Here is a 25,648-nt window from a genome sequence, read left to right on the forward strand (position 1 = left end):
TTAAGTTTGCAAAACCACTTTATTATTTTGTACGGCGTGTGTAACTGAAAGCAATGTCTTCCAATAAGATTGATGTAACGTCCTATTGGTTGTTATAGGAAAGGCTGAATTAGGAGGAAGTTGCATCTCTGTTCAAGAAGAAAATTGACCGGCAATTGAGGGGAACCGTTGTACTTCCTGCATTTCCGTAAGGAACAGGAGAATGTCGGAAAACGTCAGTGATTCACGACGAAACGGATATAATGTCATTTGCAAACTATAGGCAGTCTACGATTGCAACCAAAACAGTAATTAGACTCCCGGTACCTCTAACGATTAAGACGAGAATTGAATGGAAGCGTTTCGTGTTGTAGGTAAGGTGACATACTTTGCTTTTGCTCCAATTGTGTTAAATTATAGTCAGTGCCGCAACTACTGGGTCTGTGTTTTGCGCACGGCGATTTTGACGTCATCACTTATTGGCTATACCACTTGTAAAATTGCGCCGAGAAATACTCTCGAGGGAATAGATTTGGTCCGCTTCCATGCTTTATCGTTTTAAGTGATTTTCTGGCTCCTGCAGGACCGACACAAAAACTAGGCTAAAATTTTCCGTCCCTCGGCACTCATTACTACCCCGTACACGGCTCAAATTCGTCTCATTCTCGTCCGACCAGGATGAAACAGTTTTGAGCAGGCTGGAAATTAACACATATACGTATACATTCTGTTTTTTGCCCAAATTGTCGGATGTGAACGCCGCTATTCTAATGATGTATGCCGCGCTTTTGTCGAGAGTATAAAACGACATGGTCATCGGCCCGTTGCTTTTCATACAATCACGATGGTGTGAATTTCAAGGCGACGCGGTCGACATCGTTGTTCATGTAGAATGGTTATAGTGCACGCCATGGTCTATGCTTCGAAGTTATATACATTTTTAGGACTCCGTAGAGATGTTGGGCCGCCTAGAAGTGTTCCATGTTAATGTGGAGTAAGTTGCATGCAATTTGACAGCGCCATTAAAAGACACGTTACGTCCCGAAATGATACAAATGATGTAAATGACGTAATGATGTAAATTTCATACAAACAAGTCGGTGTATTCATGACGCACATGGTACCATCAGCTTTAGGAGAGATGTCAATTCCCTTTAACATTTCTGATTGAAGTGTAATCATCATGAAAGTATGACGCCACGGGAAACATTTTCATAACAATTGCATCGTTCTCGCTAATCACTTCAATTATTTCTCGATGATTTGTGTGGCGTTTTTCACCGAACGTGAGAAGCGTTGTCCAAACATGTGTCACAGAACACGAACAATGTTGAATCCTTTTACGTTGTGCGCCATGGTTGTATCAAGTTTAGCCATGGCAAAATTAAGGACAACGAACCCGCCTTCAAATTATAGAAACTAATTGAATATCAATTGACATCTAAAAACACGAATCAATCATCAAGGGTCAGTCTTCCATGTTTGTCCATGATAGTCACACGCGGTTTCAAACAGAAAGATGTGAATTTTTCGCAACGACTATATGTAGTAGAATATATAGTTATTTTGAAGACGAGGAGAAGGACAATGATGATTATGATCAGATGAAAAGAAGAGGGGGAAAGGATTAAACGGTGACATTGATGGATGTTGTGAAGATGATAATGATGATTGTTATCCATTAGTAGCGTCTAACAACGGCGTTAATACGTGCTCAGTGTTCATAAATAACAGCATTAAATGAAGCAACTGTGTCAAGGTATTGGCTCGATTTATTGTGAAGTTAAGATCAGCAAGCTGACAGACGAATACTAAATATTATCGACATTGTCAATGTTCCCTAATAAGGGTGCGCAGATCACAATGCTTGACCTAGCGTAAAAACAATCGGGTATCAATCTCGTTTGCAGGGCATAAAACGTAACAGCAATTTCAGCGTTTTGATCACTTAATGTTAGCAAATTCAGGAGGGATGGTACGTGTTGCGTGTTCATCACTATCAATACACATCGTACACACGTATTCGTCGAACTCGGGCCCGCCTTGCCCGAAGACCTGTTGCGCTTGACGTACACGCAGGGAAAGCATTGGCCTGCGGCACATATACGTTTATTACGTGTGCGCTCGTTTTTAATTCACATCAATCGTCCACGCATTTCCATAGATTGGGTGTCATCTGCGTTCATGCAAGACTTGTGAAGCAACAACAACAACATTTGTCTTTTACTGAAAGGTGAAGCGAGCATAATATTTTCCTCAACAAAATATTGGATACGCCTGACTAGAAAAGAGGATGAATTTATTCGGTTTGACTGCCCCCGCCCCCGCCCCCGCCCTACCTTGCCATACACAAGTTTGCACAAGCGACAATTATCACACTGGTCATGTGGGATGCTTATTTCGGTAACGTAAAGTCGAAAAAGTCCCAATTATAATATGTATGATGCGGATAAACATCTTACGTAAAAGCTTCTTTGATAGGTTTTGTTGTACCGATATTAGCAAGGCTAAAGTGTACCATCGTTTTGTTAATACTGCACAGTAATTTAACGTGATGACTTTGGTCAACAGGTGCTCTTTACAGCGTTATTTTTACAGACTTCAATTTACTGTAACTTGCGTTTTCTACGATGATGTTCACAGAGAAAAAAAGCACTCGGCAGGACTAGTCCGGTTATACTAATTCGCGACATGGTCAATGACCCTGCAGAGTATACAGTCTATATTCGCTATGATGAACGTAAACAAGGTCCTTACCAGACTCTTGAAATTGACAGCACCTTCCCTATGGGATGTTGCCAGCTGAACGTTCCATGCTCGGTATTGCAAAATTGTCTCCCTCTTTCCTGCCCGGCACCGATGAGTCAAAGACCAGCCCGAACGATATCGACGCGCAGGCCCACGACCAGTGCGCATAAACTCATCGCGCAACACTAGTTAGCCACACATCCGGGCATCCATAAAACTCTCATTTCTGCACAAATGCGGGTTCGCGCATGGTTTGAAATAAGATAATTACAGGATTACCCTTTCAAAGTTCGCATCTATAGCGCATCTAATTAGCAGTCATTTTCGCGAATTAAAATACACTCTGAGAGAAGTAAATTATCCGATCATTATCGCCCGGATAAATACTTATGATTTGGGTGGGTTAAAAATAATAATTAAAGCACTGGAGATAAAAGAGGGGTTGAAATCTAAAAGTGTAAGCTTAAAGAGTACCAAGTCAAAAGAGGCGTATTTATTTATTTATTTATATGTTTATTTACTTATTTATTTTTGTTTATTTATTTGGTATGGTCTTCAGGCCACATCTTTGATGAGTGCAGCAAAATTAGTTTGAGAAGCGCCTTATCGAGACAAAAAATAAAATCATGCAATGCTTCTAAAGCTCTTATTTGCCTCAGGGACAAACAGAGAAATTTTCATCAGAAACATTTCCTACTTGCCTTGGTTGGGGTCGCCCTTCCACTATAAGCGATCGGCGCTGTATTATACGGCTGTGTTGCATGCACGGAGATGGGCTGGGAAGTTTTTAGAGCACGGTTTAAGAAAGGTACGAAAAAGAAAACAAGCCCTCAGGAAAATTCACACTTCCGCCTGTCTCTGATTTGTACAAGTTATAGAGAAGAGAGAATTGAGCAATGGAAATTGCTTAAGATAAGTAAAGCTGCTTGTCCTAAGTAAGTTGTGTCCCGAGGGAGTCGTTGTGATATCAAAAAACCCTGACACGTATTCACTCAAATATAGCGGTAAGTAACGGTGATGAAATTCAATGTGTAGAAGCAGTTACCAACCGACGATTGTTACCTTATTATATTAAGTTAAGCTTAGTCTTATGAAATAGCGAATCAAAACGGGCGAAAGAAGAAAAGTGCCCTGCGTAGTGTCACGGCCAAGGTCTCAAATTGTCCAATCATTGTCAGGATCCTACTAAGGTTTTCTCAGGTTGTTGTATGCTTCATGAGTCTCCATGTCAAGATCAGAAAAATCGGGTCATATCACGAGATCTGGTGACGGATATCTCCTCCTTGTGGCTGTGTTTAACCGGTTGATTTCTCCAGACAATTATCCAATCTCAAAGGAGTGAAGAGATATACAACATCTTGGGAAGCGAATTCCGAGTGCCAATTACTCTGTGTGTAAATGAGAATTTCCGAACATCAAGACAAGCATAGTGCCTATGAGTTTAAGAGTTTGTCCCAGGTCCTATGAGAATTGGCTGAATTCAAAGGAAGTTGGAAACGTCCTTGCCACAGGTATTGTTCAAAGTTTTATACACTTCAATCATATCGCCGCGGTTTCTTAGGTAAACAGGCGTGGGTAAATTTATCTAATCTTTCTTTATAAGTCATAAGACTGAGTATGTGGATCTGCCTTGTTGGTCTTCTTTGCACATTTCAACTGTTTCAAGACTGTTTTCTTTATATGGGACCCTGCCAACACCACTGGATTCTCTGAACATGGACGCACAAGCACTTTGTGTACAGAACTAAAAAAGCTTCTTCAATCACATACATGAAATATCCCAATAATTTTTGTTGGCCATTCTTAGGCTAAATTTATGTACAGCTAAAAATATAGAGCAGTGTCCACAAATACTTCAATATCCCTCTCATGATCGACAATTTCAAGATAGTGCTTTGTTTGTGGCACTTCCATGTACTGGCTAGCAACTTGGCTGGAGTTGCACCTCTTCCGGAAAATTTACACTTAGCTGCTGCTGAGGCAGAATGCATCTCGGGGACAGAAATTCGAACTCTCAAGTTTTTACCAATCTTTTCTTATCTTAAAGTTCTCGGAGTAAGAACACTTTTCGCTGTCTTAGATCTTCGAAAATTAAAAATTTTACTTTCCCCGTAGAGCTATATATACACAGGGACGGCGGCCATTTTGAATTTCCCATATCGATAAATTTCAGGTAATTTGTTTCTCTAATTCCAAACTTTACAAAGTGACCCCTGACTTTCATTCTTGATTTGGTGCGGTTGAAAGTTTCATAGAGGGACGTTTGAGCAAAAGTTTAGGTCTTTCACTTTTGAGGTGCACACTGCCTTAAAACTAAAAAAGCTACGCCTCTGACAATAGCACAAATTTGTCTACTGATGTTGTCGTCTTCATATTGATTAAGTTTATTTGATAATTTTGTATCGTCAGCAAGGAAATAGATATCCGATCCTATATTAAATAATATTGATGTGTATAACAAAAAAATAGGGGTCTTATAACATTGCCGTATGGAGATCCCGTTACTGTATTTGTGACAGCCGTCCTCCTTGCTTCTGTCTCTCTTCCAGCTCGTTTCAAAGCACCCCCTGTTCATCAACCCTTCCCATTTCTACAGCTCCCGTTTGTTTGAGATTACCACTGAATGAATGCTCATAGCGGTTAAAATCAGCGTATACTTATATTTCCCCGATATCCTGACAGAGACTGACGAATGTTGAGAGCCCTTCAGGTAGAATGCTCCTCGGGCACAGATATTCCGACTCTCAAATTTTGACAATTCTCTTCTGATCTCCACTTGTGACGGCCCACTTTAGAGCTCTTGGAGTAAGAAATATTGTCATCGTCTTATTTTTTTGGAAATTTTATTTTTCCCCATGTAGTTAACAAAGAAATGGCGGCCATTTTGGATTCGATTCTTCAGTTCAAAATTTTGCACGGTGACCCCTGATTTCATTCTTGATTCGGTAAGAAATGGTTGCAAGTTTGCTTTAGGAAATGTTTAAGCTAAGCTTTAAGTCTTTCATCTTTGAGACGCAAACTACCTTAAGCAAGGTCAGATTGATGTCATTACGGGGTCGTTTTTAGCTCACCTGTTCACACAGGTGGGCTAATGTCATAGCGATGTTTGTCTGTCTGTTCGTGTGTGTGTGTGTCTGTCTGTCTGCCTGTCCGTCTGTTTACACGATAACTCAAAAACACCTGAACAAATTCAAGTCAGATTTAGTACACAGGTACCATATGCTACTTGCAAGAACTGATCAGATTTTGGTTAGTGTGGCTTGCATATTAATGAAGTTATGCAATATCATTTTTCTCCGTACGATGGTTTCCCATTGGAGACGGTAATGACAGTGTAGACATATATCAAGAAATACTGCACAAAATTTCATGAAACTTTTCACTGGTGACAATCTCAGAACATTATGATGATACTGTGAGTGTCATGTCAATTATCTGTTCATTTGCATATTTAATGAACTTTTGTCATTAATGACGTTACTCTGAAATTCCTGCACCAAACTTGATGATACGTGCTACAAATATTGATCTAATATATATCTAATTATACTAAGAAGCATTAGGCAGTGTCAAGTTAATAAATTGCTCATATACATATTTTATGAAGTTTTGTAATTAGTCATATAACTCCGAAATAACTGCACCAAATGTGATGAAATCTGCTGCAGATACTGATCCGACAGATATTTAAGTGTGATATAAAGCATTTAGTTGTGTGGGTTTAATGAAGGTTCATTTGCATATTTAATGAACTTTGTAATTAGTGATATTACTCCAAAATTATAGCATTAAATTTGATGAAACTTGCTACAGATGTTGATCTGATATATATCTAATTGTACTGAGAAGTATTGAGCAGTGTCAAGTTAATAATAAGCTCATTTGTATATTTTATGAAGTTTTATAATTAGTCATATAGCTCTGAAATAACTGCATCAAATGTGATGAAAACTGTTGCATATACTGATCCGACAGATATCTGACTTTGTTGTAAAGCATTTAGTAGTATTAAGTTAATTAAGAGCTCATGTGCTTATTTAATAAACTTTGTAATTAGGTATGTAACTCTGAAATTACGGCACCAAATTTGGTGAAATATTGTACAGATATTGATCTCATAAATATTTAATTGTGCTGGGAAATATTGAACAGTGTAGTTGATTAAGGGCTCATTTGCATATTTAATGAACATTCTAATTAATGATATTACTCTAAAATTACAGTATTAAATTTAATGAAACGTGCTACAAATGTTAATCTGGTGGATATCTAATTGTCCATGAAGCATTTAGCAGTGTCAAGTTAATTAACAGCTTATTTGCATATTGAATAAAGTTTAGTGATTAAACTCTGAGAGTACTGTGTGAAGTTTATTAAACTTGCTACATATAGCGATATAACATATATCTGATTGTTCTGTGAAGCGTATTTATATATAATCCCATGGTATTTTTCTCTGTTTGACGTCATCGTATACGAGTGTTTTTCGCGGAGCCGTACAACTTCGAGCCGAAGGCGAGAAGTTGTGCGGCTCCGCGAAAAACACGAGTATACGATGACGCCAAACAGAGAAAAATACCATGGGATTATATATTTATCACATGAACAGTCTTCTTATTTTTCTTTTGATGTGAATGGATCAAAATTATCGTAACAAATTGCATGAATTTCGTCGCTATTTGTGTTTTACTTACGCGGATTACTTTCATTTAAAGAGTAAAGCGGCCCGTCACCCAGGAGATACTTTCATTCATAAATCCCACCAAGCTGAAATTTGCTACATGAAATGGTATCTCCACCAACCAGACATACGGATTCTGTCACGTGAACCTGTCAGTCATTGTCTCGCGCTGTACCGATGCCAAGCCAAGTCAAGTCGGCCATCGGTACGGTGCGCGGTGGACATAACTTTCATCGTGCTAGCGACGGATAGCCATAATATTCAGAGTTATTCAGAATATTTAGAAATAGATTTATGAAGTAAATGCAACGACACGATCGAAACAGTAATTCTCATTCTCAGAGATTCCGTGGCTTTTCAAAATATCACACAAGTTTACGACCGTGGCGAGCGCGAAATATTCCGTTCGATGACACACAGAGTGTACCTCATTGCATGTTTATGCCCACAACTGCCGTCACCGGTCTCTGACATGCCGGTGTCAACTCGTTAATCCCGATCTCGGTCGTCAATGTTTTCGTCTTAAAGACTTTGATGTTTGCAGTGACATATATCTCACCCGTAGATGCATCCTAATTTTACTAGACGGAAACTCTGTTTTGAGTGTTGTCTGAGTCAACTTTCGAAGTACATCGGATTCCACAGCGCTGCAATGCATATATAGCTGATGTCTTCGCTAGCCACAGCCTTACGCCGCTACAGGTTTGATTCCGAGCAAGAATTTACAGAATTTGTCGTATGATGAAGGAAATTTATCGTTTTTAGTCGAATGACTTTATGCTTGTGCCTGTATGTCGCTTTCCCGAAGATTATACTGTACTCATTTATTCAGTTGAACTTCCGTTGAGGTGTAGATTTCAGGTTTATCGCCAACCAGGATCGCCAGGGACGACGTCCACATTGAGCCTTACGAGGCGACGCGACTGGATCGGCGATATCCCCATTCGATTCTCGAGAACAGCTATAGTTTTAGCGACTAGAAATTTCGCTGGACATGCCTTCTGTGTTTCCATGTGTGGATTTATCGGGTCACCTTTTTTTGTAAAAATGTCATGAGAGCACGGCATCGATCACGACAAATCGGTCTATGTTCACGTCGCGACCCGCATGTATGAACGGTACCATGCAAGAAAAAAGTTCCGGTTGATGACGTACAACAGGGGTAATTCGGATTTCTTATCCGTCCTGTTCTACGTCACACAGGTGGGAATTCGGTCCAGTTCATGTGATAATACTATTAATGAACCTGTTGTAAAACACGTGAGCACATTCAGTTCACATCTGGTTCAACTAATGGAGTGAGTTACTCTGTGGAAAAACGCTCGATAAAAGACATCTTCAGAGATTTACAGCTAGGTTGAGGCAACTTAGCTATCTATATCATTTCCCAATAGCGGCTTATCAGAACATATTTGTCGTGTCATTCTATCGCAAAAGGAAGTAATTGGGGTATACACACAGTCGTTTAACATATGTTGTGACAAAGGGTCAAATAATATCGAAAAACTGAGACTTTTGTTGCTACAGCCTCTCGATATAGAGTTTAACATGAAATTATATTCTCTTATACGATTCTAGAAATACTTCAGAAAATTTTGCAGCTTGATCTTTAGATAGCGAATTTTTTTTCGAATTAGGCCTTACATACATTCACATATCAGAATACAGGTGTCAGATGAAAGCACCGTAAGATATTAACCATTCTAGATACACAGTATGGGAGTCCTGCTGAGAAAGTTATTTTTATGGCAACTGCCAATCTCGACCAACGATAGCGGCCACCAATAACTGTTACAATTTAAATTATACTTTTGGCAAGTTCAAGTAAATTTTAAAATGGCCCAGTCGTCTAAAAGGTGAGATTGGATGATATCTATTATTCTGGTAGCCCCAATAGTTTGACATTGATGGTTAAGATTGGCTTTCCATATGAATTGTCACCATATTTGGTAGTTTTGATCACATTTATTCGGAAAATGTTCATGTATTATGGCTATGACCATTGATGTGTAACTCAATTCGATGTTGACTCTAGCGGGGGCGGGGGGAGAGAAAGGAACACATGCTGACTGACAGTGTTTGCAAAGCTGACCGTTTTACAACCTTTCTGATAGCACATGTTTTGTTGAATACCCGCTTCGCTGCATGCGAGGACGACCAAAGATGGCGTGACATTTGGATTTTTTGGTATTCACCACCGCCTAGATTATAAACACTGCGGTGTGTCACCGTCGGTAAACAGTGTAAAATTGGACATGCCGGCACACCGACAAGCCGGCTGCTTTTATGATATTCCCGCCATACCTCAATTACCAACGTTAGCAACCGCTTCAATTTTCAGCCTTATATCAAGTCGACTTGATATGTCAGTATTTCCCTATGAAACAGCAGACAACACTTCTTTATCATAACAGAGTATAGCTGAATTCGATGCAGATTTGTATTCGCTATCATGGTGCGGTCGAACCTATTTATGTAAAACTGGCTTCGAAGGGGATGAATGTATTCGAGTGTCAAAAAAAAATATCACGTAAAGAACAATTGACAGGCATTTGTACTTCATGGTACCCCGCACTTGTAACAAGTCCTACTAAAGTCGGTCCAAAACTTTCCGAGTAATGGCTCTGGACAGACAAAGATAAAACAAAATTACAGCCAGATGGCCGTATGAGATCATGTTGCAAAACAAACAGCCGCTCATTTTTATGTCTCGGCAGAAAAGTAGAACGAGAATCGAGACCTGAAACATCACGAGACTGCCATCATTCTTTCCCATGACCAGGTTAATTAGTCCAGTATAGTCTACAACTACATTCTGAAAAGTCATGTTTACTACAAGTGAAGATAATTTTAGAACCGTAATTAGCATATCAATTGAAAGTCTAGAATAATTTTCTAGTAGTCTCTGGAGAGCTTCTTTACACTATAAATACGGGACGGTACAGTAGATAAGTTAGACTTTGGGATTTTCACCAGACTTCGGGATTTTTACGTCAGTGTTGACTTCAAAATTTCACGGATTTTGCTCCATAAACTCTGCACGATCCAGACCTACATCAAGCCTTGACTCACTTTATCATTCATCGGTGTCTGTCTGGACTCAACTCCCTGGAGACTGTAATTTGGGAGTTTTATGCCGTCCCAGTTAAGCCAAGTATTGTTTACACTCTTCTGTAACTTCTAGTTTATTTCCCCGAGACTTATTAATTTTAATAAATTTATTTTAAAGAAAATCGCTGACTTCACCTCCTTTTTCTGTCATAACACTTCTAATAAATATCTTAAGTGATGATTGCAGTAGATACCTTGTTAGTCAGCTTCAGTTATTGAAAGAATTACGATCCAGATTGATACCACACCACTTTCGCCAAGGTACAAGCACAGTCATTAACAAGTTGGCAATGTTTACGCAGCAATTAGAGTGGTATGTGCACTGGTTGAAGAGGAGATAAGGAATTGTAGGCATTGGAAACACAGTCAGACAGTTTGGAGTCGAAAGCTTTATTTGAAATATCACAGTCAAAATTAATAAAATCAAATAAGGTAAGCCGTTGCACAAAAAACCCTCCCCCACCCCAGGGGACTTTCATCTGCCCCCTGTGACATGCCTAGACATTGCAGTCATTTTAATGCGTGTGGGACGGCTGTGGTGTTGACTCAATTACTTAATCCGCTGATATCGACAGCGGATTAGCAAGTTGGCAATTTTTCGGAGCAAGTATAGTGGTGTATACACAAGTTGGAGAGGAGATAAGGACTTGTTGGTAATATATAAAGCAGTCAGACGATGTGGAGTCGAAATCGTTATTTGAAATACCACAGTCAAAATTAATAAAATTACTTGTAGTAATAAAGAAAGCAGTCAGACGGTTTGGAGTTGAACTTTATTTGAAATATCACAGTCAAAATTAATAAAATAAGGGAGCATTCGTTATTTACGGGGAGGGGGCCGGTGGAATTTGAGCGACAAATGAAACGTAAAAAGCGCCCCCCCCCCTCCAATTTCTAAAATTTGACCCCCCCCTCTCAATTCATCAATTGTAAAATGTAACCCCCCCCCCCCATGAAAAAAAATTTCATCAGATTTGATTCATTAACCCTTTGCACCCTGTGGCCCCGGGCTGAAAAAGTTTCCTCACATACTAGAGAATCAACATTTTTGGTGAAATGCCAAAATCAAATTTTTGCACACACATGAACTTGTAGTCGCTCTAGTCTAATCAAGTACACTAATATCAATAATCAAGAGTACATAAATACACAGATTTACCTAGTTTTATATTAGAAAAAAATTATTCATAGTTTCCATATAGACAAGATAGTGAATCAACATTTCGGTGACATTCCAAAATCAAATTTATTGCACTAACATCCACTTGTAACCACCCTAGTCTAATCAAGTACACTAATATCAATAATCAAGCGTACATAAATACACAGATTTAACTAGTTTTATATTGGAAAAAAATTATTCATAGTTTCCTCTGACAAGATAGTGAATTAACAATTCGGTGAAATTCCAAAATCAAATTTCTTGCTCACACATGCACTGGTAACTACCCTAGTCTTATCAAGTACAATAATATCAATAATCAAGAGTCTATAAATACACAAATTTAGCTAGTTTTGTATCATTAAAAGAAATTATTCATAGCTTCTCATAGATTATGTATGGAGGACCTGTGCATTTTCTATTTTGCCTGGGAGTTCTTGTGTGTTATCACTGTATACCTAGGGAGTCCAAGACGGGAACTTTCCAGAGAGTGTTTTACGTTGCATGCTGCACTGGCACTGGAAGGTTTGAGTGTCAGCTTGTGCTTTTTAAGTCAGATATTTCTCTATTTTGAGTCTTACTCAAGTCAGCAGATATGTAAAGAAACCGGTGAGTGGCAGAGATCGAATTTTATGCGGATCGGACTGTTTATTTAACCCTACGCCATCCTCTACTTTAGTCGATGGAACGAACATTGCTCACACAAGTGAAAGCCGTGCCGTATATTTGCAATATACGCACTGCACGCTAAGATGATAATATCACCACAAGTTGAAAGCTGATCTTTCTGCAGCAAATTGTGTGTTAACTGTGAACTTTATTCCGTTTATGAGTTCAGTCAGATGTCTGAGATTGTCATGAGAACATTATTTATGATCGTTCCTCTGAACTTTTGTCAATGCGCGGAGTTAGCAGAGGAAGACTTCAGATTAGTTCGGCATGTCCCGAGCGGAAGTGTAAACAAAGATCTAAGATGGCTGCTCCCGTGGTGTAGCTGAACTGGACGCTGCTTAGCAGTGAATTGCGTGTGTTGTCGCCGACTTTCATGTGCAGACATTACACGGGACTTACAATTGTGCTCATCATCGAACATTAGTTAAAGTCGCGTGTGAACTATTTGTGTTTCCCAGCCGCGTGGTCAAGTCTGAGGTACCTCTGTTGTAACTGTGCTAACGTTAAGTTTTCCATAGAAATTGTTAAGCATTTAGAAAGGGTTTAACAGAGTTTTGTTCTGAAAGTGTGTTCGACTCCTGCCGTCGGGAGGTCGATCAGTACGGTTACTGTTACCATGGAGTAATATTTATAGTTTTGAAGTACGGTTTTACTATTTTATATGTAGACCCCGATATTTGACACAATATAGTAATATACAGAAGTTGTTTGTTACATTATATGACTGTGTGTTGGTTCTTCATTTCATGCCCCATGCTGTGTAGCCCTGCGTACAGGTGTGTGCACGTGTGTTCCCAGCATTATATGGCCTCTACCAAAGCCCTGCAATGGTCTTTGAACAGACTTGAGGTCTCTGCGGCCTGGATCTGGACCGCAATGAAGACTAAACGGTCTTTTTGGCCGAAATTCTGCTCTATTGGGGCAAAATCCTTTCCCTGCCTACCTTTACCTCCTAACCAATCCCAGAAAAGATGCGATTGACTTCTCCTAAAGTCCAAAACCGCTCATTTTCTGGAACATAACATACTCGACAAGTTGTTTACCCATGGAGATCCCCATTTTGAATCTCGCTGCAGAGACCCCAGTTATCTCCACAGACTGTTGCAGGGCTGTGGTGGAGGTCGTATACGCCAGGAACACACATACCTGTACTCAGGGCTACATGCTCTGTTGCTGCTCTAGAGAGGTTAACGCCAGTCTCGGACTTGTTGGCCCTGCTAGAGAAATAAATTTGGCTGAGCTTCGGTCAGTTATTATTCTGCCGTCTCAAAACATCGGTTACACAAGCAACATTTCGGTGAAATTCCAAAGTCAATTTTGTTTTCCATAACTCAATACAAACCTTTGTAAAATTTGACCCCCCCTTCAATCATTGATTGTAAAATTTGACCCCCCTAAAAAGCGGTTTTGTAAAAGTCAACCCCCCTGATTTCCACCAACCCCTCCCTCCCCGTAAATAACGAATGCTCCCTAAAATAAGGTAAACCGTTGCACAAAAAAAACCTCCCCGGCCCAGGGGACTTTCATCTGCCCCCTGTGGGCATGTCTGGGCACTTGCTAGGGACCAACAAACATTAAAAGAAAATTGCTATATACCGAGTATGCCTATTCGATTGTATCGAAAAACATGTCATGGAGGTAGGACGCACAGTGAGATCGCTCGTCCAATGTTGCTCTGTTTTTTCGCTACCAAGTGTCTTCGTATACCTGAAAAACTTTTGTTATACACTCTGAAGCACTGTTTGCAACTTCAATCAGTAAAAGATGCCGAGAAAACCAGCAAAGAAGCATGAAGCTACCAATTGAGTACAAGTAGCGATCACAGTCCAGAGCCAAAGCAAACCAAGATGGCCGACACTGGAGACTTCTGTCCGCACAGCCAAACAGAGAACAAAGACATTCAAAGTCAGCTGTCTGAAATTCTTCAAACTCTGTCAACTCTGGGAAAACAAATTGAAAAGATTTCCACTCTTGAACACAGCTTAGCTGAGGTGCAAAGGTCAGTTGATTTTGTCAACGATTTTTTCGAAAACTTTAGAAAGCAATTAGCCGACTTTCAATCAAACGCCGATCACCTGAAAGCTGAAAACATTAGATTACAAGGACAGATTACCAACACAGAGAAAGAGTTACGCAGTACCCAAGAAGAACTACAAGAACTGCAGCAATATGGGCGTCGAAACAATATCGAAATTCACGGTATTCCACAGCAAAATGATGAAAACACAGATGATATTGTCATCAAAATTTCAGCGGCTGTAGGTGTTGATGTCACTAAAACGACAAAGACATTAGCCATCGTCTGCCAAGACGCCAAAGTCACAAACGGGAAGAGTCTTCGCCGCCACCACCACCTATCATTGTCAGATTTGTCAGAAGATCTACAACAAATCAACCCTACTATGTTCGGAAACACCTTCGAGGCAAGACGCCACGTCAACTCCATCTGGGAAACAGTACCAACAATATATACGTAAACGAGAAATTGACCACGATAGGGAGGCGCCTTTTTCAGCAAGTAAATGAAAGAAGAAAACAACTGAATTGGAAATACATATGGACCAGCAACGGCAAGATTTATAAGCGTAAAGATAGCAGCTCTGAAGTCATCATGATACCACCACTGAAGACCACTAACCGTATAAATTGAACACCAAGAGTAACTTTTTTGTTTTTGTTTTATGGACTCCAACTCACAAGATCACATTATCAAGTACGATTGTTCTTCATACACTGTCGACGAGTTTAATCAAGGTAAAAATCAAAATGACAAACTTTCAACGATCTCAGTATTCCATTTAAATATTAGATCTCTTAGTAAGCATTTTGATGACTGTCTTCATTTGCTGAATGTATTACACCACAATTTTCCCGTAATTGCATTGTCAGAAACATGGTTGAACAGAAATGTAAATCAGTCACTTTTTCAACTGCCATCATATCAGCTGTACACATGTAGTCGGGAATGTGGCCAGGGTGGAAGTGTCGCAATGTACATCCATTCCTCACTTGCCCACTCACAAATGGTTAATTTGCATATTGCAAGCTGTGAGTCACTTTTCTTTGAAGTTACAATTGCAAAGAAAAATGTTGTCTTTGGTGTAGTTTATAGAAAGCCGAATACTCCGACATCTGACTTTCTTGAAAGCTTTGAAAAAGTCATTGAATGCCTTTCATCGAAAGACAAAAATTGCATAATTGTTGGAGACTTCAATATCGATACGTCTTCATCGTCTCATTCAAATACTTCTTATTCAACACTTTTGAATTCGTATAACTTCCATCAAGTAATTAACACCCCAACCAGGATAACTGATAATACATGTACAACAATAGACCACTTGATTACCAATATAACAGATCACTTTCTGGAATGCAGTTCCATCGAAACTGACATTTCAGATCACCTGCCCATTTTTGCAATTGTAAAAGGGTTGAAGCATGTATTCAAACAGCATACGCAACACACATGTTTCGATTTTTCTAGTTACAATCGTGAGTCCTTTTTGACTGACTTGAGTAGTACTTCATGGCAGGAAGTGTATGATTGCAGTGATGCGAATGATGCCTACAATATTTTCATGAAGAATTTCACTCTTTTGCTATGAAACATGTACCCTTGACGACAAAACAACACCGTAGTAAGTCAATTCGGAAACCATGGATAACAAAAGGCTTGCTTATTTCTATCAAGAAAAAACATTTGCTTTTCTCAAAAAGTAAGAAGCGTCCCATGAACGATGATATTATAATGATATATAAGAATTATCGTAATGTTTTAACCAAGGTTTTAAAACACGCAAAGAAAATGTATTATTGTAATAAATTAAACTCTGTAAGTGGGAATTCTGGAAAAACATGGAATGTTATAAATGAAATTCTCAATAGAAATAATGGGAGTAGTATGGCCCCAAACAAATTAGAACTCAGTGAAATTGGCGGCAAGGTGATAACAGAGAGTACAGATATTGCAAATGAATTTTGTGAGTATTTCTCTGATATTGGGCCCAATTTGGCGTCCAAAATTTCCACTGATATCAATTTCCAGAATTATTTGAAGCAGAGTCGTAGCAATTCTTTCTTTTTTCAACCAGTTGTACCAGGAGACATTATAAAAGAAATACTCTCTCCTGGATTCCTCAAAAACACCTGGTTATGATTTACTCATCCTCTTTTGACTATCCATGCAGCTGAGTATATCGCTGGCCCTCTTTCACATATTATCAATCTTTCGATTTCAAATGGTGTTTTTCCTGATAGTCTAAAAGTTGCAAAAATTACCCCTCTTTATAAAAAAGGTGAATGTCCATTTGATGTTGTAATTACAGGCCAATTTCAATTCTGCCCGTCTTTAGTAAAATTTTGAAGCAGTTATCAACAAACAACTGGTTTCTTTTCTTGACAAGTACGATATTTTAATTGATACGCAGTATGGATTTCGCAAAAATACAGTCCTAAAGTTGCCCTCGCTGATATTGTTGCTGATCTTATAGAGAAGATGGACCTTGGCTATGTAACATTAGGTATTTTTGTTGATTTGAAAAAAGCCTTTGACACTATAGATCATGATATCCTTCTTCACAAACTACATCATTATGGAGTGCGAGGTCCATCACTAAAGTTATTTCATAGTTATTTAACAAATCGTAATCAATTTGTAATTGTCAATGGTAATCTTCTTGTTACAGGCAAATCAAATGTGGTGTACCGCAGGGTTCCATTCTGGGTCCGACTTTATTCTTGGTATATATTAACGATATTTGTAATTCAACAGACTATTTTAATTGTAGACTTTTTGCAGATGATACAAATATTTTTAAATCTCTACGTACCCAGAATGTAAATCTTACTCAAATTAACGCCAAATTTAACGAAATTATCAGTTGGTGTATGGCCAACAAACTCACAGTCAACGTTGACAAAACCAATTATATGATCTTAAAGACACCACAGCGAAACACCACATTTGAAGGAAATCTGTCAATTGGGAATGATACAATAGAACAAGTTTCTTGTGCAAGCTATTTAGGAGTTACAATAGATTCATCTTTGTCATGGAAATATCATATACGAAAGGTCATTGAAGTAATTACACCCAAAATTGGTATCATTACACGACTAAGACACTATGTTCCAAATCCATTCTCATTCAACTGTATAATGCTTTTATCTTACCTCATATAATGTACTGTTTGGAAATCTGGGGAAACACTTTTTCCAGCTATTTAGAGCCAATTTTTCGCCTTCAGAAACGGATTGTTCGCTCAATTACCTTTTCTCATTTCATTGCTCATTCCGAACCTCTGTTTTACAAACTGAATATTTTAGATATCTACAAACTGAGTAAATATTGTACTTGTATGTTTGTTTATGATTTGAAACATAACAATCTTCCTCATACAGCTGAACACTATTTTGAGATTCCAAAGCACTCGTATCCAACACGTTTAACACAAGTTGAAAATTTTCGTATTCCAGGCTCAAATTTGACAATTTCACAACATAACATTAGGTATGCAGCTGTGAAACACTGGAATTCGCTGCCTGACTATCTCAAACAATTGTCAAGTAGACAAGTTTTCAAGTCTGCATTGAAACATCACTTACTGAATTTACATTAAATCTGTGTTTGTTTCTATCCTCCATCACACTTAAGCTTGTACCGAATAGTTATTAGTATACTCACGGGCCATGAACTCGACTAGTCCTTTTCGACTATTTTCATGGCCCCCACCAGATTTTATAATATTGCAATGTTCTTTTCTTTTCTTTGACTTTGTACAATTTCAGTAATACACAGTTTTCTGATAATTTTCATTATTGTACATACTGTGAAGCATCTGGTGAAATAAAGCATTCATTCATTCACATGTTGTCGTGCAGCTGTATGTCAAAGTTTTATTCTTTGTACCTACTTTGAATAAAATAGGTCAGTCATATCTGGGAAATGGCTCTGCAAGGACAAATATCAAAACAGAATGGCTGTCAAGCCGCCATATTGAATTGTGATGCAAATGAACGTGCATCTGGACATCATAGTACTAGGCCTTTCCGCCAAGTTTGATTGAAATCGGTCCAGTCATGCCAGAATACTGGCCCCAGACAGACAAAATTTCAAACAAAATGGTCACTAATCGCCCATGCTTGACGGTGTCGCAAAACAAATTACATTGCATCTGTAAGGCTGTGCGTAAATTATAGCGCTTTCCTCAAAATGGTCGCCTGGCGGCCATGTTGAATCGGATGACGAAATATAGCGCATATGTATGCTATAATAGTCTGTTGTTCTTATGCAAAGTTTGAAACAAATCGGCCTGTTCATATTATATAAACGGCTCCGGGTGGACGGATGGACGTACGGACGGAAGGAACCCACCCCAAAGTCCCCGTTTAATATTTCGTAAAGCGGTGACTAAAACATTTGCCTCTCTCTCGTTATATATTACTATGTAAGCTTACGATTTGAGAAGGTGTATCTTGGATTATAGTAGGCGCAAGCTTTTCTATATTTAAAGAATAACTTATGCAGGCCTTGAATGAAAAGACATGGCGTCTTTGTAAAGTCCATCCTTTGAAGAACATCTCTAGGACCCGAGTACCCTTAAGCAAACTAAAAGAGTAATACCTAGGGCGAAGGAGAAGTCAACCCTCCATTAATTCATTCTGAATCGTCATATGATCATAGAATTTTCTCACGGTATCACCCTTTCCATATTTCCGTATCATTGATCAGATTCAGATTTAAGAGCAGTAAATGCACATCGCGGGGTAATATCTAAATTTGTCACATTATTTTCAAGTCAATGATTAGTTTAATCCGAATAGTGACCATTATGCAATGGTGAAGAATATAAGTTTCTTCATTGCTCCAGCAAAATATCGACTGAGACTTATTTTTTCGACAAATGTGTTTTACCGATGCTTGAAAGGTATGCATTGAATTTGATGTGTGCGAATACATCGAAGATGTAGTCTCGTCATTCATTGGCATGGTCGACTTCCAAACACGACTGAATATGGTGTTTTAAGTCGATGGAGGGATTAACCAATCGAGTGAGAACATTATGATATTAAACCCAGCAATTAAAGCTCCCCCGCAGCTGAAACATCAAGTGGCAAAACTAAGCGGTGTTATAAATTATTCTTTAAACGTAGTCTACTTGATATCACGTGACGCACTGTTTGGTTGAATCAATATACACAGCGATGTAGAGTCGTTTTCAAACTAAATAAGTAGGATTGTCGGTGTAGTCTGACTCATAATGCTTGTTCTTAGTACAACACATGACAACTATGAAGTTTGTAGTTTTGGCCGTTCTTTCCGTGGCATTGTCAGGGATGGCTTTCGTCAAGTGTGAAGAATCAGGCAAGCCAGTAAGTACAAATGTAGTCACTGACAGCCTAAACAAAGCGTTCCCAACTCTTCAGAAATAATTCAATTAATGTTAGAAGCCAGAGGAGGGGTTCACAACTCATCTCGATGGTATGATGCAGATCATCAGTGCAATATGGTGAAACATATAATAACTATAAAGTATTGTGGCATAATTTACCGTGGGTTTTCCTCTTATTCTTTGAAACGTTATCAAATTCAAGTCAAGATTATATACTAAGCATAGATTATGTAAAGTTGACGATATGTGATCATTTTCATAATTTTTTTTTCTTTCAGTCTGCGGCGGTTGAAGATTTACTTTCGCTTAATCGCTACGAGCCGGATCCAAAGGACGGTAAGTTGCAGAACGTGCCGACGTTTGTAGCATTCCCGTTGGTCACGATGTAAGAGCCACCCAAACTAAAAGTTGGGTAAGCGTTCATGAAACTTCAAGGACCGGTCTCCATCTTTGGCCCTTGTTTTTGCCAATTCTGAATTATATATAAAGCCACTCGCACTTCTCAGAACCTTGAAGTGTACTGAAACAGAGATCGACATGGCACATATGGATACACAACGGGAAAGGAAACATCGAGCAGCATATGGTGACGACTATATCAGCTAGCGCGCGGGGTTATACCTCGTGTGTACACCGTATGGTTGATTTCATGGCGAATAAAAATTTAAACGGGTACTATTGCACTTTATGGTGGCGTTGCATATAACAAAGTGTATTTTTCTCAAAAGTTGCTTTTTTGCAAAGATTAATTTTGTTTCCATTAATTTATTAACCCGAGATTAAATTATTGGTTGGTTTCGCCTTTTAGCATAACAAGCAGTTTTAAGTTGGGTTGGAAATAATAATTATTCTAATTTCTGCAAATCGCCCGATTACCTAGCTTCTGTTTTCTCCAGTTTTCAAGATATGTAACAAAACTTTTGTTTGACATGACCACGATTCATCTAATTATTAAATACAAAGTCTTTCTTTGTCGCTCATCATTTTTGCAATGTATTTAGGATTAGAAACAAACTTTTTATTTTTCTTGGCCTAAACTATCCTTGTCACATAAAAGCACGTATTTCAATGTATCACGGTAAGATCTTTTCATTTATCCTCATAATGCTGTATGAAGAAATGCATTATTTGTATGTTTGTTACCTAGGTAGTGAATGCTACACACGAGACGATGGTTCAGATTATCGAGGTACGGTAGCAAGGACATCGAATGGACGAACTTGCCAAGCATGGACCTCTCAGTCGCCACATCAACACACCACCACACCAGACGATTATCCCAACGCCGGCCTTGGCGATCATAACTACTGTCGTAACATGGATGGCGCTACACGACTCTGGTGTTACACTATGGATCCATCTGTGCGCTGGGAATATTGTAATGTTGGCTCGCCAAAAAAGAGATGTTACAACGGTAAGAAATCTATCAAGATTCATTACCATCAAAATTACATTATTAATCCGGCAAAATTGACCTTTCGTAAATTCTAATCAAACGGGTAAGAAAAAATACTGTCACATATCAAACATGTGTCTTTCTATCTAGGGCAATCATATAATATGCATTCAAGTTAAAGTGCCTCAAGGAAGTGCGATGCGTGATACTAGTTTCCTAATGATCAGAGTTTATTCTTGCTATTATCTACAACACATGACAAATAAATAACGTTATTTCTATAACAATAAAATTCAAGGGTTGGGTTACCAGAAACAGCTGTCTATTTTGCATTTTTTCAGGAAAATATTGGTTGCTGTCTTACCGAAATTCATGAATCGTTTTCTATATGCTAACGCTAATTATCAATAGGATAATGTCAAAATTTTCTATGCCCGCTAAATATTTCTAAGAGTCCATATGTGAACCAGTCCTGACTGGCACAAGGCTGTCTTTTTTTGATAAACATTCCAACGTTGAAGTTATTTTCAATTATGATGGAGATGACACTGATGAGTGCATGAGTCAAATGAAGTCATTTTGTGCAAAAGATAATCCATTGATTCGCAAGTATTCGAACTGTTCGTACGATTAAAACTACTCTATTTCAAGCTTATCATTTCTCTTCTTTGTATTACTTGTATGGAGAAAATGCATCAAATGTTCGCCAAGTCTACATGCCTACTATCATGACTGTTTGGCGTCTATACACGATTGAGCATATCTTACACTTTTGTTCAGAATAATATTATGGAATCTTATCTCGCATTCGTCATTATGTCCCTAGATCCACACGAATTCTTCTCTATAATACCTTAATTCTACCTCATCTTAGCTACTGTCTAGAGATCGGGGGCAATACCTATACTCTTCTCACCTTGAGCCGATCCATACGTTACAGAAGAGAATTGTTCGCCTTATTACCTTCTCCGATTTCTGCGCCCACTCTAATCCACTTTTCCATCAACTAAAAATTCTTGACATTAGCAATCTCGGTAAATTTTTAACTTGTACATTCGTCTTTGACCTAAAACATAATCGTTATTCCCATGACATCACTAAATTTTTCCGACCACTTGTGCATGATTATTCTACTCGTCAAATCCTTGCTGGAAATGTTTGTATCCCAAAACATGATCTCACACTCACACAAAATCAAATTACGTTCGCTGCTGCAAAACATTGGAACTCACTTCCCTCCTCAATTAAACAGATAACATCAAGGCAAAAATTTAAAAAGGAGTTGAAACAAAACCTCCTCCATTCCATGGTTGATTGATTCAGTTTCTCTTCCTTCGTAATTTGTGAGACTTCATTTCTTTTCAATAAGTGTTTTCAGTTATAAGTGTTGTTGTACTGTTTCTTTTTTATTTCCTGATTTCATCCCTTTTCCTAAATTGTGATATTCTTTGTTGGTCTCTTTTCCCCATCAATTCCGATTATTTTTTGAAGTTATTTTTTTATGTATTTAGTATCAGAGTATGCACCTATTTTGTTCTACATGTTTAATATTTTTGCAACTCTAAATACCTTCATTATATAAATTTATTTATTTCATATATTTTGTTGGGGCCATGAAGGAAGATTAGGTCTGCTGAACTATATTTCATGGTCCCCATCAATTGTACATACAGTCATATTCATTAAATATAAAACATTTCTTATGGTGAAATAAATAATAATAATTATGTATGAATACAAACAATGCACTTTAAGCGCGGAATTTTATTCGAGGTTAGGTAATATTTCTTTGAGTAAATGTTTAACTCTTTCACTTTCGAGGCGAATTTTAGTTCGTGTGTAACTGTAAACATTATCTTCAGGAGAAGACCGTTCTTGGAATGTTTTGATCAGCCTTTTATCCGTGGTTAATTTCATATTGCTTTTAAACATTCTTACAGAGAGCAGTGGTCCTGGTGTGGTTTACACTCGTGGGGGTCACAGTTCGTGTCCGGGCATAACAACATTGGTCTATAAAGGTATGTGACGTACGGCATTGGGAACTATGATGCATCTAACGCGTTGTTAACAACAGTTCTTTTGAAGAAAAAAACACTTCTTGTTTTTTTTTTGAACCATAGTATGGCTCCTCAGGTAGAGCGCGTCTTTGGGGCATATTTGGACGCTCAAATTTTTATATTTATTTTCTGATCTACAACTTGGGGGAGACTCACTTTAAAGCTTTTGGAATAGGAAAAATTTTCACCTAATTTTTCTGAAAATCGAAAATTTTATTTTTAAACATAGTTAACACAGGGATGGCGGCCATATTGAATTTGAAATATCGGTAAATGTTAGGTAATATGTTTCTTTGGTGCCAAACTTTTCAAGGTAACCCCTGATTTTATTCTTGATTTTGCAAAGGGATGGCTGGGAGTTTCAATGCGGAATGTTTGAGCAAACGTCTTAGTCTTTCACTTTCGAGGCGCGTACTGCCTTAATCAAGACTCTGCTGGCGTGAATAAGGAACAGCTTCATCGTTTATCAGCGGTCCGCTCCAGACTGTTTGCTTTGAAAACCAACACCTGTTTACAGTACTATAATTTCACGTTATGCTTCACTACACCTTCGTCAGCGTAGAACATAAAACAGCACATTTTCAGCGTGATACTAATTATACCGCGATCTCTCACCCTTTTTGCATGAACAATAGGTGGAGATCAATTTTAGTTTGTTTCCTAATTCCTTTAACTAAAGCCACACAGTTTTGATCCAAGAGATTCACCAGTCGCTTCAATCGTTTGTCGTACATAAATGTGTTCAGGATATAATTTTGCTAAATGATAAATTTGAAAATGTTCCTTCCATCTGATTAATTTATTTTAAAATGAGAAATTGTATATTTGATTGTATAAGAATACGATTTATTTGCATTGAAATGCATCTGACCTGTAGAAGACCGAGCTTTCTTGTACAGTTATATTCTCATCGTGCTACTCATGGCATGCTGTGCCTTCCTTTCGGCCATGACAGATAAACTTACACGAGAGGAACAAAAGATGCTGAAAAAATCCAAGTCCACAAGTTTCTAAATCATGGATCCTCATGAATGACACACTACAAATGCTATTGCCACCGAGAAGCACTTTTTTGAAAAGTACAGAATAGAACACACGTTAATTCTCTCTGTCAACTCAAGTTAGGATTTTACTTTTTCACTCCTGGAAATCGCTCTTGAAAATGGCAGTTTTGCACAACTAAAGCGGGCAAAATTAATAACAGGTTCTGTATGACAGTTCAAAGAAAGATAGTTACAGGTTCCAGCGATAACTTGAACTTGAACACGAGTTCACACGGAAGACGTTCCTAGAGACACTTTTTCCATTGTCGTTTCTATATGTCCGATGAATGCACGAGTCAGAAATTCTGAGATTTAAATCACGGTAGAAAAATCATGTCAATAAGCATAAACATGCCATCATTTCCTTCTTAACTTCTTCTGTTTTCAATTACCTTCCAGGTATAATGGCGGGATCCTACTATACGCATGCAGGTAACGGGGGCAACTACTTGTGTTTGCCCGAGGTAGCCAAATACGACGACAGTGTCGTTGTCGCCGGTCATCAGAGCGATCGTGGATACATCTATCCTGTGGAATATCGTATGAGCTCAGGCCCTCTGAGTTCAAAACGTTTTCATGATGTTCCGTGTGCCGTGTGTCTGCAGGAGCACCGTAGCAATTACATCTTGTACCCGGCTCGCGACGATTGTCCCAGTGGTTGGACCAGAGAATACTATGGCTATCTGATGTCGTCTGCCTCGTCTCATACAACATCTGAATATGTTTGTGTGGACAAGTCGGGCGGCGTTCTGGCCGGTACGTCAGCTGCAGTCGATGAAGCGTTACTGTATCCAGTGGAAAGTGTTTGCCTTGCTGGCAGCGGTTTGCCGTGCGCCCCCTACGTCAATGGCTATGAGTTATCTTGCGCCGTTTGTTCTAAATAGATTATGATCTGTATCAATATGGTTTAATTGGCAATGGATTGGCTATCAATAAAGGTCAATAAAATAACTCACAGAGTAATAAGCAGTCTTTGAGTATTTAAGCATAAAGTTTACGGATATAATTTTGTACTATGCCGAGTACCAACTTGACTGATCGAGGTGAGAGCAAGACCTTCCCATATACCTTCGCATACATGTTGAAAGAGGACTGATCTTGAAACTTTCGCTTGACTTGATGAATTATCATTTACCTCTGGGAATGTGCATGATAAGGCAGCAGTTCTCAACCGACCTATTTCAGTGCTTCATGGCCCTGTCGGACTCTACACTCAATATGCACTGTAACGCGTGACGTCAAAATTTGTGATGTTCGCAAATATACAGAATACAAATAATTAAGGAAGAATGTGCCACGGGAACAGATATTTGGAGGGGACTCTATTTTTTTACAGTTTTTTTTCTGATATACCACTTGTATGTTGGGGGCTCATTGTAAAGTCCATGAAATAAGAAGTATTTTC

The 25,648-nt window shown here is 38.6% G+C and overlaps 2 protein-coding genes across 5 annotated transcripts in view; one reads left to right on the forward strand and one right to left on the reverse strand.

The window, feature by feature from the left end:
* LOC139140606 (disintegrin and metalloproteinase domain-containing protein 22-like) overlaps positions 1-2,889 on the reverse strand; it is a 34,036-nt gene extending 31,147 nt beyond the window's left edge. For 2 of the 3 annotated variants that reach the window (XM_070709955.1, XM_070709954.1), the window contains exon 1: positions 2,737-2,871. The gene's annotated coding sequence lies outside the window, so the exon portion shown is untranslated. Of the gene's footprint in view, positions 1-2,736 lie in introns of all 3 variants that reach the window. The other variant, XM_070709956.1, reaches the window with a different exon arrangement.
* LOC139140607 (uncharacterized) lies at positions 1-25,175 on the forward strand. 2 transcript variants are annotated; one of them, XM_070709959.1, is made up of 5 exons: positions 1-353; positions 20,026-20,083; positions 20,895-21,161; positions 23,084-23,161; positions 24,643-25,175. In XM_070709959.1, exons 3-5 carry the CDS (start codon positions 21,065-21,067, stop codon positions 25,125-25,127), a joined length of 660 nt encoding a protein of 219 aa, XP_070566060.1. In that variant the 5' UTR covers positions 1-353; positions 20,026-20,083; positions 20,895-21,064; the 3' UTR covers positions 25,128-25,175. The 2 variants fall into 2 exon arrangements, with proteins under 2 accessions (XP_070566060.1, XP_070566059.1); XM_070709958.1 differs by lacking the exon at positions 1-353 and adding an exon at positions 12,125-12,290.
* The last annotated feature ends 473 nt before the right edge of the window (positions 25,176-25,648 follow it).

The sequence above is a fragment of the Ptychodera flava genome, chromosome 9 (genome assembly GCF_041260155.1).
Source record: "Ptychodera flava strain L36383 chromosome 9, AS_Pfla_20210202, whole genome shotgun sequence".
NCBI classification, from domain to species: Eukaryota; Metazoa; Hemichordata; class Enteropneusta; family Ptychoderidae; genus Ptychodera; species Ptychodera flava.

Excerpts from the sequence above, each read along its gene's own strand:
- LOC139140607 (XM_070709959.1), top strand. The coding sequence starts at position 21,065 with ATGGATGGCGCTACACGACTCTGGTGTTACACTATGGATCCATCTGTG. Across the intron at positions 21,162-23,083 it reads AAAAAAGAGATGTTACAACG|AGAGCAGTGGTCCTGGTGTG; the intron begins GTAAGAAATCTA and ends ACATTCTTACAG. Across the intron at positions 23,162-24,642 it reads AACAACATTGGTCTATAAAG|GTATAATGGCGGGATCCTAC; the intron begins GTATGTGACGTA and ends ATTACCTTCCAG.